The sequence below is a fragment of the Lampris incognitus genome, chromosome 13 (assembly GCF_029633865.1).
Source record: "Lampris incognitus isolate fLamInc1 chromosome 13, fLamInc1.hap2, whole genome shotgun sequence".
In the NCBI taxonomy this organism is placed as follows: domain Eukaryota; kingdom Metazoa; phylum Chordata; class Actinopteri; order Lampriformes; family Lampridae; genus Lampris; species Lampris incognitus.
The window spans coordinates 40,808,576-40,824,392 of NC_079223.1; the positions used below are offsets into that span (position 1 = coordinate 40,808,576).

A 15,817-nucleotide genomic window follows, 5' to 3' on the forward strand; every position below is an offset into this window, starting at 1 on the left:
GAGACATCTTCTGCCAGTTCCCCCGTTGAGGTCTGTTGAAGTCTTTATTGGATCGCGCTTCATCTGGAACCTCCCCCTTGACCAAACCGCCTCGGGTGACCCTACTAGAAGCCAAGCTTCAGACAGCATAGCTCTTGGGATCATTAACACACGCAAGCTTCTCCACCATGGCAAGATGGTAATGCAGGAGAAGTACTTTCCATTATTGTCAAGCTAGCACACCACGGGTGGCATGGTGGCCTAGTGGTTAGCGCTGTTGCCTCACAGCAAGAAGGTCCTGGGTTCGAACCCCAGGCCGTCCCAGGTCCTTTCTGTGTGGAGTTTGCATGTTCTCCCCGTGTCTGTGGTGGGTTTCCTCCAGGCACTCCGGTTTTCTCCCACCATCAAAAAGACATGCATGTTAGGGTTAATACTCCTGTCTGTTCCCCTGAGCAAGGCAATAGGAAGAAATAACTGGAGTTGGTTCCTGGGTGCTGCATGGCGGCTGCCCACTGCTCCTAGGTACACAGCTAGGATGGGTTAAATGCAGAAAGTAAATTTCATTTGTATGTATGTACAAAACGACTAATAAAGGGTATTGTATTTTATTCTATAAAAAAAACACAGGCAGAATAATGGTGAGGATGAAGATCGAAACATGGTCGACCGCTGCTGTTCACTCCTTCACACTTCCTCTTGCCAGAGCCATCGCTATGAAGTTCAAACGCTCCGGAGCTTTTATGAGAAATGTAATCCCTGAATAGTTGGCTGACCCAAAACGAACTCACCAAAGGAAAGATGAGGCAAATCAAGGTAATACTGATAAGCAATGCTAATAGTTGTTCCCTTTAGGTTTGTGGTCACAAACAATTCAATACAGTCATTCACATACAGTTATATAGCTTTGACAGATGCTCTTCTCTCTCCTACAAATACAAACAATACAAACAATACAATCCCTTGGAGTAAATAATGAACCCACAAGTCCAAAACCCCTACCATGGGTAGGGGTGTTGGGGTCTGTGGGGAGACTCACAGACCCCATTCTTATATCCCCCACCATATTCCCACCCCATCGGGGATGCTATTTAAGATAATGTCAATCAAGTTAAATTAAATAAAAATCAATAAAGTAAATAAGTGCAAATTAAATGGTTGAAAGAACAGGGACAAAAAAAAGTAAATAAGGAGAAAAAAGAGGATAGGAGAGAAAAGGCCGAGCTCTAGATTGTAAGCTGATCAAGTTCAGCTACTAACTGAGCAGCCAGTTCCCTCCACAGGGTCTAACAAGGGCTTCCTTGTAGAGTGGAATTTGGATGTAGATCCTCTCATGGTGTATCTAATCTTTTCTACTTCCAGTGACTGCATAACCTCCGTAATCCAACGTGCAGAAGTAGGAGGGGAAGCTTCCTCCCACTTAAACAGAATCAATCCCCTATCTCGTAAAGTGGAGTACGCCAACAAGTTTGCCTGGGCAGTGTTAAAGTGTGCACCAGCTGGATCCACCCCACAGATCCCGCTCAGGAGAGAAGGTTCAGGTGGGTAATGCAAAACGGTGGCTAAGGCCTCGATATGGATTGCTAGAACCGGGTCAGTTTGGGGCAGGACCAAAACATATGTAAGAGACTAGCAGTGTCTTGTTTGCGCCTCGCGAGTCATTATTAGTTCAAAAGCTAAAAGTTCTCCCCGTGTGGCAGACAGTGACTCAGCATTAAAATACAATTTCTTCCCGACCAAACAAATGCGAGAAAAATCCACGAGGAGAGCCAAACCGTTTGGAAACCCTGACAGTGTTGTCAGCGCAGAGTATAGACTGAACCAAGCCAGAGGCCTGAAAGAATGCAAACTAGCTGTGGATGTCTTTACAAATAAACCATCCAATAACTCATCTGAGTAAGCCCACTGTAACCCTGCAAAAACAAAAACCAAAACAAAACAGCCAGTACATACACCTTGGAAAGAAAAATACATAAACTTGCATAAACCAACAGAGATGCGAATATGAATACACTCAGAATACTCATGTGTGTACACACACATGCACTTACAGCCCCCCTACACACATACACTCACACTAGGGTGACCAGATGAGAATGGGTGAAATGGGGGGTGGTGGGCGTGGTCACGTGACCACGGTGGGCGTGGCCTGGAATAGGGTCATTTGTGCCAGGCAGTGTATACGTAGCTTGAGAAACCTGCAGTAGATCCCCAAGGTGTGTAGTAAAGCAGTGGGTTTGCTTTCTGGCCGGGTTTCCCCCCCAGGTCCCGGGACACCGGGCTCCATGTCAGTGAGGGATGGTTTTATTTCCCTCCATAAATGTTTGAATTCAACAACGTCATGGCTACATGTCGCCGCCGCTATGCGTAGTTATTTATCACTTCACGGCACTACTGTACACGGCTAAAAAAAAAAAAGAGAAAAAACTACAAAAGCCACAATTCATGCAGGCTACGGACACAACAGTGCCTGGTAACAGCGTCCGTGGGCAACACTAAAATAATGTGTCACAACAACCAGTATTTACTGTTTCATTGGGCTACGACTCATCAAAACCCGGGTCTAGTTTAATTTTCGGGCCAACCGCTCTTAATTTGGGACTGTCCCGAATGTTTTGGGGACATCTGGGCACCCTAACACACACACACACACACACACACACACACACACACACACACACACACACATAAAGACAAAAGAATCAAAAACCCAAACACTTAATACCTTTCTTTCTTTACTCAAAAAAATATTCCTTATGTATCACATGTTGAGGGAGTGGGGGGGGTCTTACTTGATATATCACATGTTGAGGGAGTAGGGGGGGTCTTACTTGATATATCACATGTTGAGGGAGTAGGGGGGGTCTTACTTGATACAGGGAGAAATCAGAAAATAAATGCAAAAGACTTCTGTATGCCGGCCTGGCTCACACACAACATTTTCTAACAAAAAGGAGAAAAAAACCCCCACAGAATTGTGCAGTGACCCTGTCCTTGACCTCAGAGGATACACATCAAGCTGCAGTTCTTCTGCCAGATATAGGAAAAACACTGGTCACACAAATACACTGACCTCTTGCTCTTCTCTCTCTCTCACTCACTCACTCACACTCACTCACTCTCTCACTGTTCTTTCACTCCCTCTCACTCACTCAGTCCTCTCTCTCACTCACTCATTCACTCACTCACTCACTATTCTCACTCACTCACTCTTCTCTCTCTCTCTCTCTCACTCACTCACTCACTCTCTCACTCTTCTCTCTCACCTTCTCGCTCATTCACCACTCACTCACTCATTCACTCAGTCCTCTCTCTCTCACTCACTTATTCACTCACTCACTCTTCTCTCTCTCTCTCACACACTCAGTCAGTCAGTCAGTCAGTCACACACACACACACACACACACACACACACACACACACACACACACACACACACACACACAAAGTAGCCGTGTTTCCATTTAATTGTCAAGCGAATTTCAAATTAGCTTTCGAAAGTCGCAAAAAAAAAAAAGAAAAATATGAAAATGCGATTCAGGCGCATTTCCATCAATTGGTTCGGAGCGATTAAACTAGACTACACAAAGCGTAGTTTTGTCAGAAGTTGGCGCTATAGGCTACAAGAGAAGACGGGATTTCAAAGACCCACATGAGGTCTGAAAGCCTGTAGGGGGAAAACGTGGACACGTAGGATCGACCGGGATCACTAGAAGTGGGACGGTTATCGTTGACCTGTGTCCCACAGCGTCGGAGAGATGGAGACCTTACGATTGATGTATTTAAAGATTACCGCTGTGCGACTCGCTTCCCACCCGCATTAAGAGCAAAGAAGAAGGGAGTGATAAGTGGCGTGCCGCTGCCGGTAGAGGCGGAGGCACCTCAGGATGTTGCAGGTGTGTGTGAGGCGAGAAGAAGGACTCGAGTCTGAGAATGGAGTTTGACTTTTGAAGGAGAGTTGACGGTAGGAGTGCACACTGAGCTTGTGAGATCCCGGGTGAGGCCATATGAGAGAGCTCCTCTCAGATGCTTTTTTTGTTGTTGTCAAGAATATGGGCATGTTGCTGCAGTATGTAGTGGAGTCAGAAGATGTAGGACACGTGGGGAGGACAACTGCAATGCAGAACACTGTTAAGTTGAGAAAGTGCAAGAAAGCCACCTGGTTTTGTCATTGTAGGTTATGACAGAATTGTAGGTTACAGTGAATGTGTCTACTGCGGTCAACCCATCCTATTGTATAGGAGCAGTGGGCAGCTGCAGCACCCGGGGACCAACTCCAGTTCTTCTTTCCACTGCCTTGCTCAGGGGCTCAGACAGGGGTATTAACCCTAACATGCATGACTTTTCGATGGTGGGAGTAAACCGGATCAGCCGGAGGAAACCCACACAGACACGGGGAGAACATGCACACTCCACACAGAAAGGGCCTGGGGTTCGAAGCCAGGACCTTCTTGCTGTGAGGCAACAGTGCTGACCACTGGGCCACCGTGCTGAAGGGAGAGAAATGATGAAATGGTGGAAGTGCAAAAAGAACTGGAGCAGAAAAAGAATGGAGCTGATCAGAATATCTGCATGGACAAGAAAAGATTTTTGCCATTCATTTCCATGGTCATAGATTGCGCTGCTGAAATACATTGATGGAAACATGGCTACACACACACACACACACACACACACACATGAGTATCAGAGGGTTGAGCTGGGTCTTGAGAAGGACTGCACTCACCTCAGCAGGGGCTGTTTACGGGATGCGGGTGGGTCAGCATCCTGGTTCTGCGGGGGCTTCTTGGTCACCTGCTTGTAAATGTTCCTCGCCGTGACCCCCAGCCACAGCATAGTGGACAGAGACGAGTAGTGAAGCACGACTCCAACCTGAGACAGGACAAAAACAAATAAACAAATAAATAAAGAAACATCAACTATGAGTCACTTTAGGGCCTCTACCTTTTGTTTTTTTATCCTCACATATTCACCACACACATCTGACTTGGTACATTTTTTTTTTGCAACACGATGATTAGATCTCACGTCTGGGTAGAGCAGCCGCTCCACTTTTATAAACTCAATCAATGTCACCCAAGGGTGTCTCGATCAAAATCACATTTAGCATCCTTATCCTTTTGTAAAATGCGACTGTACCAGACTGGACTGCTACAGACTGCATCAAAACCGCCGCTGAACCATCAAGGTGAACACAGGCGTATGTCTGGGTGAAAACAATGTTCTTGTAAATACTGTGCTGATGAATATCAAACAGCTCCCTGTCAGCAGAGCACGACAACATTAGTGTACCGCGGAAATCTCAAAATTGCAATTTGAGGGATCGCCGGTTCGAATCCCCGCGTTACCTCCGGCTTGGTCGGGCGTCCCTACAGACACAATTGGCCGTGCCTGCAGGTGGGAAGCTGGATGTGGGTATGTGTCCTGGTTGCTGCACTAGCGCCTCCTCTGGTCGGTCAGGCCGCCTGTTCGGGGGGGCGGGGGAAAGAACTTGGGGGGAGTAGCGTGATCCTCTAACGCGCTACGGCCCCCTGGTGAAACTCCTCACTGTCAGGTGAAAAGAAGCGGCTGGTGACTCCACATGTATGGGAGGAGGCGTGTGGTAGTCTGCAGCTCTCCCCGGATCGGCAGAGGGGGTGGAGCAGCGACCGGGACGGCTTGGAGGGGTGGGGTTGTTGGCCGGATACAATAGGGGAGGAAAAGGGGGGGTTGCAATGTGAGTGGTCACGTGGACAGCTGTCAGTCAGCATGTGCTGGTTTTAGGGATTACAGTGTAAACTACCATGCTTCCATATTTCCATATTGGGTTTGAATGGAGGAATCGATCTGACGCTGTTTCAAAGCATTTCGCTTTGAAAGGCGCAGGCTGGAAGAAAGGAGGCAGAGATTTAAAACGTGTCGCCAGTTTGTTCAGTAGGGAGGGGTCCAATCAACAAACTTCTCTCTTATCTGCCGGCCACTGCCTCATCTGGAGGGACTAAAACCAGCGTGCTGCAGTCCACATGATAACTGGCTGTTGTCCTTGAACTGGTTATAATGAGAGCCAACCCCAGTATCATAATCCACACAGTTTTTGGGAGCTTTTTTTTTTCTTTTTTTTTTGAGACGAGAGTATAGCAACGGCCGAATATGCTCGGCAGGAAAAGAAGGGATTGAAAAGGTGTGCGTGACACATCATGTGTTTACATTAAGTATTTCGATGGGATATTCAGTTATTCAGAAGAGCTCCAAATCTACTTTCTCCATTTTAGATCAGTTAATTCAAACGACTTCTATCTTTGCAAACTGCTTATTTATGAATTAATGGGGTGCTTAGTTAAAAGAGCACACTCAGCCCTAATACGGTACAAGGTAGTAAAGGAGTCCTAAAGATGGCCGAGGTACATTAAATGTGTTACCTCTGCTAAATGCTGTCAATACTCAGTGTTATAGTCCCTATGAAGCTGTCTTCTTCTAGAGTCACACACATTTAGGAAAGAAAGCCGCTTTGTTTGTCATTCTATTCTTACAATGAATGTGTTCTCTGCATTTAACCCATCCTATTGTACAGGAGCAGTGGGCAGCTGAAGCACCCGGGGACCAACTCCAGTTCTTCTTTCCTTTGCCTTGCTCAGTGGCACAGGCAGGAGTATTAACCCTAACATGCATGTCTTTTTGATGGTGGGAGGAAACTGGAGAACCTGAAGGAAACCCACCACGGACACAGGGAGAACATGCAAACTCTACACAGAAAGGACCTGGGACGGCCTTCTTGCTGTGAGGCAACAGTGCCGACCACTGGGCCACTGTGCCGCCCCATTATATGTGCAACCAATCAGGACACCAGAAGGTTTTTACATCCAGGGTGTCTCCCCGCCTGCCGCCCAATGACTGCTGGGATAGGACCCAGCATCCCCGCCACCCTGAGAGCAGGATAAGCGGTTTGGATAATGGATGGAATTTTCCTCCTTTTTCTCCCCAATTGTATCCAGCCACTTACTCCACTCTTCCGAGCCATCCTGGTCGCTGCTCCACCCCCTCTGCTGATCCAGGGAGGGCTGCAGACTACCACCTGCCTCCTCCGATACATGTGGAGTCGCCAGCCACCTCTTTTCACCTGACAGTGAGGAGTTTCGCCAGTGGGAGGATCACGCTATTCCCAGGCACCCTGACCGACCAGAGGAGGTGCTAGTGCAGCGACCAGAAAACATACCCACATCCTGCTTCCCACCAGCAGACACGGCCAATTCTGTCTGTAGGGATACCCGGCCAAGCTGGCAGTAACAGGGGGATTCGAACCAGCAATTCCCGTGTTGGTAGGCAACGGAATAGACTGCCACGCTACCCGGACGCCCAAAGATTTTTAATTTTCATGTGGAACTGGGCTCAAGATCTCTTCAAGAGAACCAGGTTGAAGCACAAACAACAGTCCTGCAGGTTCTGGACTATCTAGAGATACACTTCTGGCTGGTATACATGAGCACAACTCATTTCTTGGTCGCATACAAACGAGCAATTTTTTTTTCTCCATAAAACATCTTTGAACTGACAAGTCCCACTGGTGGCCTGGCAGATGTGGGCCATCTTTTAAGCCCATGTCTTCTCAGAATTAACTGGCAGTTCTCTTAATGACAGTCCTTGCGATCGCAAAGTGAGGCGACTTGAATTTTGTGTTCCTCGCTCTGACAGCAGCTTCGCTTCGTTACAGACAAAAGAGAAGAAGACACCGTGTTGTTGTTAGCTTGGTGTCATCTTCAAAGCTGTCTACTATTAAGCGCTGCTGAGAGGACATGAGAGAGAGAGAGAGAGAGAGAGAGAGAGAGAGAGAGAGAGAGAGAGAGAGAGAGAGAGAGAGAGAGATATTTTAAAGATGGCAGTGACATTGAAAGAGGAAACCGTAGCAATGGTACAGTGAGGGTAACACCATGGTTGGGGGCAGTGGGAGTTGATGAAGATGAAAAGAGTAGTGGAAAGAAAGCAGAAAAAGACATCAGCATGCAGTGCTGTGAGAGCTGGATCTCAGAGCTCCAAGTTCCTTCTGTCAGTGGGGGGGGGGGGTTGCGTTCTTCTGTACCTCCCTTGGGAGGGATGTGCATGTGTGATAAGGGGAGGTGGGCTTGGGGGTGAAAAGGGGGGTGGGGGGTGTCTACAGAAGAACCAGCAGGTGGGTTGTGTGTGCGTGGTTTCATGTACACGAGTAAATGTGCACACACGTTCAGCGTTTTAATTATCCCAAAGTTTGTCCTACGGGGCCTCCCTCAGTCCCACTGGAACAGCAGACGATCTGGGCCCCTGCCCAGATCTGCAAAGAGCCAGCCTGTTAACTGTGACTGCGTAAAGGAGGAGCAACAACGTGAAAAAGGCCGCAGGAGAAAATCAGGAAAAAAATAATAATGAATGAATCCTAAACACTTCGCGGGGCCGGGGACTCTCACCAGCACCTGTAACGTGCTACTGGACCGGCCTTGAACCGCATCCGGGTGCTGTTTAAAACCTACACGTTGGCAAGCATATACTATATGGTTCGGGTTGATGCTCTTTATATGAGCAACTTACGGAAACCTGTAGCTAACTGCATAAAACTGCCACTTAAAAGTTACGATCGAACTAGTAACTCCGAGAGTGCCGGCGCCGTATTTCTTTGCAGGTTGTCCATCTTCGTAATGGCCGGCAGATGTGTCAGAAGATTGGAAATTAAAATTCGCTAACTGCACGATATTAATGTGACGTTAACCTGCAAGAGGCAGGTGACTTGATGGTGTCAAGTGTTTAAAGGCACGGGGGTAGAACGGGCCAGCAGCGAGGTTTGATGGCTGTGACATGCGGGGCAACTTCCTGCAGGCTCCCGCTGTCATAAAGCTCTGCTGCCGGGCGGCACAGGAGAGGCTGGCAGGTATAAAATATGATGCTCTGCCCTTCGACATATTGAGCTAGAGACGCCATGCTAAAAAAAAAAAAGGGTACTGAAAGTGGCTCCCAAAATGCACAGAAGCTCACAATGAAAGGGAGAGGAAAAGGTTTGTTGACACAGGAGATGAGTGAAGGCCTTTGAAACCGGGAGCAAAAAAATAAGAAGTAGAAAAGAATCGCACATCAATCCGGGACCAGCTATGCACAGTATTCCCCCCATGCTGCGCTGAGTCGACAGCTTTGGATGCTGCGTTCTGCCTGCCGTTCTACACTCATCCGCCAACTTAGTCCGACTATCAATCACACAGGAACAAACTTCGCCGCAACCGTGAGGCTTCGGCATGCCGGAGCGTATTCCTCCCCCTTTTTACTCTCGGCGTCTTTCTTTCCCCTGACGTGAACTCGCAGAATTCAACTTTTTTCATAAACGCGTCCCCTATCCGTCTGCTGAAAAGTTTGAAACTTAAGACGTTTCCTTCGAGCAAGACGCAACCTCTTTGCCAAGGATGTGTCCCAGTTTGACACTACAACCCCCTTGGCCTTCCCAATTACCTTCTCTAACTTCTCTCTTGTTCACGCTTTATTTATTTATTTTTTGGGGATTTTCCCTTTTTCTCCCCAGTTGTATCCAGCCAATTACCCGGCGGCGCCCCCAGAAATGTTTCATAGGGGTGGCCAAATGGGGCCACTGAACATCTTGGGGTGGCACACCAAAACCAAAAGCCGTGCCTGAATTTCAGGATGTCTATGATGCTGTTGTAGTGTGTTGTATAGGCTAGTTGAAAACTGTCAGTATGAGAGTTAAGGAATCGCATACTGAAATACTTTGGTTTCTTATTTTTTTTACAGTTGATGTTACAAAGTATCTGATGTGCATAGACTAATACCGGTACAGTTAACATTCTGAGTTCCACAACAACTCTATTTTAACGAGTTATGTATCTGTGTAACGTGTTAGACGATTCATGTATGTATACACATTACTGAACATAGATCATTTTAGTATTTAAAATACGAGTGGACGGGATAATTGACTGGATAAGCTTTATTGCCTCACAAAACATTACGGGGTACATACGAGCCATGGCGCATATAGCGGACCCAAAAAGCACTTCCTATATGATGTCATTTATGGAGTCGAGGAGTCGATTCCATCGATTGTCATATTTCAAACCAGAGTCGGAGTCGATTCCAAAAGCTTGAGAGTCGTGCACCCCTATAGCTAGCTAGAAACAGAAGCTGTCAGAGGCAGACGGTGCATGAGGGAGGGAGTGTGACGCAGTGGCAGACGATCAAAAGCGGCTGGCTGCCTGGCTATGCATTTGTTATTGTCTTTGGCGTGAATTATTATGAAAAATATACATTATTAAGTTAAATGAACAGCACCTAATGTAAAATATCAGATAGAAGCATATCCTGCATATGCGACTCGTGGCTGGGGGGGGCAAGCGGGGGGGGCAGGGATAGTATCAGGGTGGCCGTGGCCACCCCTTGGGGGCGCCACTGCAATTACCTCACTCTTCCAAGCCGTCCCGGTCGCTGCTCCACCCCCTCTGTCGATCCCGGGAGGGCTGCAGACTACCAAGTCTCCTTCGATACATGTGGAGTTCCCAGCCGTTACTTTTCATCTGACAGTGAGGGGTTTCGCCAGGGGGACATAGCACGTGGGAGGATCATGCTATTCCCCCCAGTTCCCCGCCCCCCCTCTCCCTGAACAGGCACCCTGACCGACCAGAGGAGGCGCTAGTGCAGCGACCAGGACACATACCCACATCCGGCTTCCCACCTGCAGACAGGGCCAATTGTGTCTGTAGGGGTGCCCGACCAAGCTGGAGGTAACACGGGGATTCGAACTGGCGATCCCCATGTTGATAGGCAACAGAATAGACCACTATGCCACCCGGACACCTTCTTGTTCACACTTTCATTGCTACAATATATAACCTGGTAACGGAGCTCGCTCATGTAGCCAGTGAGTAAGAAAGTACCTTTGGTGCCATAAATTTCCATGTGTTACCATGAATGAGGCTGACTGGACCCAATATCTCACTGATTCACTTACTTTTAACCTCGGGTGAAGGGTAGCGGGGAGGGTGGGTGTAGGGCGGTGCCCCCCATGTGGTAACAGAAGAAAACAGAACCCCTAGCAGTCCTGCTCCCCCCGGGGATAATAGAACAACAGGCTAATTAAGACAAACCCCTTGCTTTGGAAGGGTTCCCCCGGGGACAGGAAGCCCCTCCACAGGAGAGTCCGTACATCGCCTTCATCTCAGGACGGGTCTAGATTCCCCCATCTCCATCCCCCGTGGGTGACGGCGCACTCAGATGTGGAAACCAAGAGACGGGGAGGGGGCGCGCGGGGAGGGAAAGCTCGAAGCTTAGTGTACAAACCCTTTAAGGAGCGGGCCTTCCAACGCAGTCAAGCCGCGAAGGTTCACACGCTGCACTCGGCACCCGAATATCAATTTTCAAGAAAAAAAGCACAAAAAAGAAAAAGAGCTCTGAAAGCGGGATGAATGGAAGGGGAATGCACTTACTGCTTGACAGATGATGGGGTATTTGATTCGATTGATGCCACCGGCAAACACAGCGAAGGTCAGGGCCGTGTGGAAACAGAAGTTGAGAAGCATGTGCCATCCCTTCCGGCTGATGCGTATTGCGCTGAAAAATAAATGAAAGAAAGGGGGAAAAAAATAACAATAAAAAAGGACAGAAATAAACAGAAGTTTAGAAGTTAAATCCTCACGTGGATTTTTCCCCCCCCCCACATCTGAAAACCTCGCCGTGATATGTACATGGAGGTGTGCGTAGGCCATCGCTCGCTGTAGTTAATGAAACCTGTCTTCCACAAAGTTCTCCAAAACAAATTGCCCTTTTATTTCGCCTCATTGCTGCCATAAAGAGAAACGGCCACAGGAAAACCCCCGGAATGGCTTGTTACTGATACCTCTCATAAATTCTGAGTAGAGAAAAATTGCCATTAGTTACTGAGCGGCGAGGAGCTGAAATGAATAATAGAAGGTTCTGAGTTTTAGATGACTTGATTCCAATTTAGCAATTCAAGGGGTGAAGTGAGACTGCGGGAACGCATACTTAAATCGGCCTTGACATATTCGATGTTTGTATTTCTTGTGTTCCTAGGTTTCTCCCCCTTTGTCTTCTCGCTCTCGAATTCAGTGGAAACCACACCAGATGGTGTTTATTTCCCTTTTATCCTTATCTAAACAGGGTTTGGTTTTGTGAAGACATGCATGATTTCCACCTCAAAACGCTCCACAAAACATCGTGTTACTTGCCATTTGTCAACAGATTAGGTTTGTTAAACTTGCAGAGGACTTGTTTTTACAGATATATCGTACAAATTTCTACAGACAGGATGAGGAAATTCAGGAAAATAATATAGGTATCTAAAATATAGGTATCTAAAATCATGCACAGGGGCACAGAGGCCTAACATTTGGTTGCAGGGCCCTAGGCACGATTGGTGGGCAGGCTGATAAATCAACCAACCAAGAACATCAAACCTATCAGAAATACAACAATCTCTTTTTCTATTGGTTCTCAGCCATGATCAACTCGAACAATGTCTGATGTGCTAGCCACCTTCTACCTGCCGCTGGTGTGATGGGCTTCTCAACAGCTTCGTCTTCACACCTGTCTGAGTCTGGTTTGGATAAAGACTTGATATTCTGCAATTAAGCTGCAAGTTGTTACACCAACATCTGGTTGCATTTCTTTACTCGTTTTTCTACCTGCATCAAGCCTGATGGTCACTCTTCATCCATCCATCCCTCCATTATCTAAACCACTTATCCTGCTCCCAGGGTCGCGGGGATGCTGGAGCCTATCCCTGCAGTCACTGGGCAGCAGGTGGGTAGACACCTTGGACAGGCCACCAGGCCATCACACACACACACACACACACACACACACACACACACACACACACACACACACACACACACACACACACACACACACACACACACACACACACACACACACACACACATTCATACCTAGGGACAATTTAGTACGGCCAATTCACCTGACCTACATGTCTTTGGACTGTGGGCGGAAACCGGAGCATCTGGAGGAAACCCACGCAGACACGGGGAGAACATGCAAACTCCACACAGAGGACGACCCGAGGCGACCCCCAAGGTTGGACTACCCCGGGGCTCGAACCCAGGACCTTCTCGCTTTGAGGCGACTGCGCTAACCACTGTGCCACCATGCCGTCCCTCTTCATACATATTATATAAAATCATACATAATCAAAAATCAAAAATGAAATGTTATCAAATGCTGCACATAGGTTAGACTTATGTTTTAAGAACACTTAAACATATTTTTTAAGAATGCTACCGTCAACCCTCCACCCACCAGCGCCATAGCATATGTAGCAGCTTCTGCACACAAACAAGAAACTGCAGGGTCAAGATTGTGATGAAATCAAAACAGATTGGTTCCAGTCGGCTGAGTCAATTGAAACATTCACAATACAGCACCGTGCACTCATACCTACTTTGTAAAATATGGCACCGGCTAGAGGGTTATGCACCCCAGGGGCATGGCACTTAACCTACTTTCCCACTTTCAGTCCAGCTGCTGGGAAATAGCCAATATAGGTCAAACAATACCAACATATGCTGGAGCACTATACAAATCAACGGCTCCTCTATTTCACAATTAGTTCCCTGAATCAACCCTCCAGCAATTTTTATCATTACCCTCACTGTCACCATTTGAAATTATATAACCCCCGTGCTGGAACTCTGAGCTTCCCCAAAATGGAGGAGCACAGCCCAAGTCGCACGTGAGCCAACTGTAGATGAAGCAGTGGCACAGCAATGAGCTATGAGGCGTACTCTGGGCAGGGGGGTGGAGGGATGGAGGGGGATGGGGGGGTTTAAGGCTGCTGTTGTCGCTGCCTCTGCTGTGGTCCAGGTGCTGAAGTCCAGCCAGCAGAGCTGTAATAAATCAGGCCGGCTCCCGGCCTCCCTAGAAGAGGTTTTTCACATGCTATGATCTGGGCATTCATTGGGTCAAGTACATTGACCTGGCAACCTTCCACATCCCCATCTCCAAGAGTGCACAGGGAATGAAAATGCCCTCTCTCTGCATCTGCTCTCTCACCCTGTACTCCGCTGAGCCGACTGTAAGAGACAATAAAGCTATGTGCATAAGCTGTGCATGATATAACACATTACCCGACGGGCAACATCAGCGATCGACAATCTAGCGATCGAAAACACATCCCAATATGCTAATTCCTCCCATGAGTGGTGCGCCCGCTGCATTATGTTTTAATGAAGAGGGTGCTGGTTACCGTGCCAACTCTCATAGCAACCAGGATGCTACTTAACATTTCCTGAATTTCCCGACTCCTCTTGTTTATATTCTTACATAGGCACATTGTGTGTCCAATACTTTGTAGAAAGCTTTTCCGGCAGTCCACAGGTAGTGTCTTTACTGTGATTACTGGCACTTTGGCCACATTATTACTGTATCCCCACATGAAAATGACTGTAATAAAGACCAAAGATGATAGAAAATGATTATTTCCCATCACTTTTTTTCGTCACATTAGTATTGAAACGACCACAGATAAGTAGACTCGCTAGCCCTTGGCTAACGGGTCGGACCCTTTAGTCGACTGGTTGGGCAGTTCCTGGCTGCCCGCCGAATTCGCCGCAGTATTAAAACACTATAGTCAAGTAGTACAGTATTCAAGTAATATCATAAGAACACTTTATGAACATTTTCTACACCACAGGGATTCATTCTATAGTATTCTTATAGTAATTTGATGCACTAAAACCACAGTAAATACTACAGTATTTTGTGTAGTATTGTAACCGGTTAGTTTCTTGCCCGGTGCGGGATTCGATACGGGGTGTACTGCACCACAAGGCGACGTCGTTAACCGCTCGGCTAAAGGGTCAGATCCGTTAACTAGGGACTAACGTGTGTTATTGGTAGTTTACAGTCGTCACCCTCCCCGGAAGCGCGCCCACGCGCTTTCTCATTCCCGCGCTCCGAAGAGACTTCTGAGGATCGGCACACTTCCGGATCCCACCGCTGCCACCAATGTAACCGGTTATTTTCTTGCCCGGTGCGGGATTCGATACGGAGTGGACTGCACCACAAGGCGACATCGCTAACCGCTCGGCTAAAGGGTCAGACCCGTTAGCTAGGGGCTAACGTGTGTTATTAGTAGTTTACAGTATTGACTATAACGTTTGTATAGTAATGTGATGGGAAAAAAAACCCCACACGAATACTTTAGTAACCCTCATGGTTCCTCAGCGTATTTCCTCCATAGCGAGGAAGTATTTTAACACGGGAGACAGACAGAGTGGGAAAACATGTAAACACTTCAGGCAGTGTGGTGTGAACGTGTCTGCGTGCAGGTCTGTGCGCGCGCGCGCGCGCGCGTCTCTGCGTTTGACACTTTCTCACTTCAGATCACTAACTACTGTGTATACCCTTGAACAACCTCCTTTGCCTTCGGCCCATTTAACACACAGTCCCAGCGCTTCCCGACACGGAGACTGTCAGTCAGCTGAAGTGCTGCTGCACCACCAAAGCGGCTCCGAACAGTGACGTCTGGAGTGCTGAGAGGTGTGTTTGGGGAAGATGGAGGAGATGCTGAAGTTTGTACCTCCTTATGCCGTAGCTGGCAAGAGTCTCCACCGTCCCCCATGTGGCAGATACCCGTTAAGTACACACAGTGGCTAACGTCTCGAAGTTACTGGACCTACTATCAGCCTAACTGTCTTCGCGCACAGGTATGACTGTATGACGAAGAACCTTTCGTGGTTGCGGCGATTGAAAACCATCGAAAAACGTTTGTTCTCGCTGTCGCCGCTCCCTCTCTTCACTCCCTCTCTCGCTCGCCCGACCAACGCCGCTCTCTGTCACTGCCCGATCTGAGTCAACCGTACGC

General features: G+C 47.8%; 1 protein-coding gene across 1 annotated transcript in view; it reads right to left on the reverse strand.

Moving 5' to 3' along the window:
• Positions 1 to 15,817, reverse strand: part of LOC130122850 (adhesion G protein-coupled receptor A3) — a 247,878-nt gene that overhangs the window by 7,104 nt on the left and 224,957 nt on the right. The window contains exons 16-17 of the mRNA XM_056291892.1: positions 11,403 to 11,526; positions 4,703 to 4,848 (exon numbers count right to left, since the gene is read on the reverse strand). Of these exons, the coding sequence (XP_056147867.1) occupies positions 4,703 to 4,848; positions 11,403 to 11,526 (270 nt within the window). The remainder of the gene's footprint in view (positions 1 to 4,702; positions 4,849 to 11,402; positions 11,527 to 15,817) is intronic.